The following is a 3193-nucleotide window of genomic DNA, read 5'->3' as shown; positions in this document are numbered from 1 at the left end:
ACTTAAAGGAATGTCCATTCTATTAGACTGTTCAATGTGATATATTAATAAAGAATTAAACTTGTAATATGAGTAAGGATATGAAAGATTAGAGGGGTTATTGTCCCTATCTCGGAAGCTAAGGAAGCTTAATCATAATGTCCTATTCCATGTTAGTGTAGAGGGATAATTCTGGAAGTTTAATTAATAAAGGACTATAAAGAGCATCAATAAATAGTGCCTCCCCCCCTTTGTGTACTTGATCGGCATTGAAGTTTTTGTTTTTCCTCAGGAATGAATTCGTAATATATAAGATGCAACTCATGTATTCCATGAGAAGATTATTTTACTGTTCTATGAGAAGAATCCCCTTTATCCTTAATATCCCTTCTCATTATGTTTCTGACCGATTAAATAGGCAATGTAAGTAGGAATGTATTGCCCGATTCCCTAAGTAATCCTATTTAAATATTGGTTTCGTACCATTTCGGGAATTTTTTAGTGTTTCCTTTTAGGCCCGTTATTATTATCATCCTTTTTGTTACCTTTCTTTTTTAAATATAATAAATATATGTTCAATTAGCATTATTCTACAGAAAATAAGTTCAAGAGTTGATGATAAATTCTATACAGTAATTAATATATATGATTAAAGATGCCTCTGCTGTACCATCATTCATTTATACTTCCTTGCCGAATTTTTTTTTATTTTTCTTATATATAAATTACTATTTCGTTATTGAAAAGAGGGCATGAGTTAATTATTGATACATTCCGTCTAATTACCAAATAGTTTTATTAATTTTTTTATTGTATTTATTTCCACCATGGTGCATAAAGTGCGTTACGTAAAACGGGTCCTCTGCGCCCCAATTAGTTTATAATTCCTCAATTATTATTTTTGTCTCCGCGACATGACTTATTGTTCTTTTATACCGAATAGATTTCCTGTTATTAAGTCAAATAACTAAAAATGTTCTATTATTAATTTCATGGATGTTATTCCTCCCAACAGGATATATATAATTTCTTAATATTTTATTGCCTCGTTTGTGATCTTTTACTAAGTTTCTAATTAGTAGTTATTTTGTTCAAGGAATACTATATTTCATCAGGCAATTAGAAGAAATCAATTGATTTAACGTTGGTTTTCTCATTTCTTTCGGGAGAGTGCATATATAAGTTTAATGTTAGAAGACATTATATGTATATATAGTTATCGAATCAATACCTAGGTAATTATATATATGCAGAAGCTTTAGTGGCATAGGAAGTGATCTATCAAAAGAAACAAGAAGATAGAAAATTAGGTCTGCAACTCGAATCAAGAAAAGGAAATAATAGAATTCCTAGTCAAGGAAAACTAAATCTGCGTTATAGGAAGCCTAAATGTACGACCCAAACAAACCCTACTGAGTGACATAAGGGGCTCACTTCATGATAAATATTCTGAAATAATTAATTTTTCCTGAACGAGTTAGAGGTGAAATAATAAAACTGGATATCCAATAATGAATGATGAATAGATAACAATAAAATAACCAGGAACCAATACCTGACATTCACCCCCAAAGTAGTATAAGGTAATATATCACAACCCCGACAGCATCAAACAAGTCCACCGGTTTCCTACCTTGGACTTTTCCCCTTTAAAGAAAATAGCACGTGTCATTTAAAGGAGATTATATAAATCTTGAGCGTGGAAACAAGGGTATAGAGGTAAAGTAAGATAGATGGAACCTGAGAATAATGCCCCCCAGAATCTGTGATGATCATAAGTAACGACAACTGAGTATATTGGTATCCCTTTAAGGACTAACAGACAAATATTGTGTCCTTCCCTAGAGTATCAAGTTTACTAACGTAAAAAAAGGCAATTATTACGAGACTAATTCTAGGAAAAGGAAAATTCTAACAACCAAAGATCAAAAAAATTAAGTCCCATACTCCTCTTCTGCCATCTCTGCAAGGAGATTATAATAAAACAACCAAAACTTGTCTAAAAATGAGACCAAAGAACCTGCCCAGACGAGTTAGTTGTTGGATTGTGTCTAGAGATATGTGGGAAAAAATGACAAATGAGGATTTGCGAGGAGACTTCATGAGGTGGAATCGAGTTCCAAGTCGAGACTCAGGATGGAATAACACAATATTAATTGTTGTATCAGACACTCTGTATTATAGGCAAAATAAGGGGACCAACATAGAAAAGGTAACAACTCCTTGAAGTAGTGTGACCTATTCCGCAACTCTTCCGATAGACGACAAGACAGTAATTCAGAGGGAGGAATCATCAGGAGATACAGCGACTAGATTAATTTTATTCCAGAAATATACCAAAGGAGCATTAATTGATATAAAGAGGAACGGAAGAAGAAGATTCATCCACTTGCCCATTTTATTCACATTAGAAACCCTGCACCCGTGATGCAGGTAGGCTGATGAGTAAGGTGATATGAAAAACAGAAATAAGACAGTACATGCTGTTTTATTTGTTCCAAATGGTGATTGATATTTTAGTAGAGGAATAAATTATATCTGTACATTAAGGTGATGATTTCTTAGTTATGTCCAACAAGACTCTAAATTGTGTTAATATGTGTCCCTTCGTCCGCTTGATTAGTCTGTTAGTCCATTAATTAATAGTGAACCCCCCCCTGTTTGGTTGTAAGGGGCCTTAAAGTGTCCCAAGTGACATAGTGAATAGGAACATTCTCTTCCCACAAATATATGTGAAGGGGCGTCTTTATCAGGGGAGGAATGATTCCTGAATCAGGAAATCGGCTAACTTTCCTATGACGTGATCTGTGTTGTGATTTCCTAACCTTATAAGTAGTTGTAAGGAGCGAATAAACCATGGAAAACCAGGAGGATATCCATTTCGGAGTTAAAGGAGTTGTTGTTTTATCGATTTGTTTCGTTGAGTCCTATCGCAAGGAAGTGAACACCATCCTTATGAGATCGTGTCTTTCTCCTTAGTAGGGTGGAGAAAGTACCCACATTAGAGTGTTGTCTTATAAGTAAATTATAGGAGTACCTCCATCTAAGGACACCACCAAGAGGAATCACTTCATCATCTGTTACATTTGTTCTATGTTGTCACTTCTGATTATTAGCATGGTCATGGTGGTGTATTGTCGATAAACAAGTGTATAAGTAAAGGGCCAACTGATAAATAAATCATTACGTACTCGCTGTATAGGTATTTTGATAG

General features: G+C 34.2%; 1 protein-coding gene across 1 annotated transcript; it reads left to right on the top strand.

The window, feature by feature from the left end:
- Positions 1 to 2050: 2050 nt before the first annotated feature.
- C922_05397 (hypothetical protein) lies at positions 2051 to 2407 on the top strand (the record flags this gene model as incomplete). The annotated part of the gene is made up of 2 exons (XM_008820968.1): positions 2051 to 2191; positions 2249 to 2407. The coding sequence occupies 2 exons, from the start codon at positions 2051 to 2053 to the stop codon at positions 2405 to 2407; spliced, it is 300 nt and encodes a 99-aa protein (XP_008819190.1).
- Between the last annotated feature and the right edge of the window lie 786 nt (positions 2408 to 3193).

Source organism: Plasmodium inui, assembly GCF_000524495.1.
Source record: "Plasmodium inui San Antonio 1 unplaced genomic scaffold supercont1.66, whole genome shotgun sequence".
Taxonomy (NCBI): domain Eukaryota; phylum Apicomplexa; class Aconoidasida; order Haemosporida; family Plasmodiidae; genus Plasmodium; species Plasmodium inui.
The sequence above is the reverse complement of the archived record's forward strand: the minus strand, read 5'-3'. Positions and strand labels throughout refer to the sequence as shown.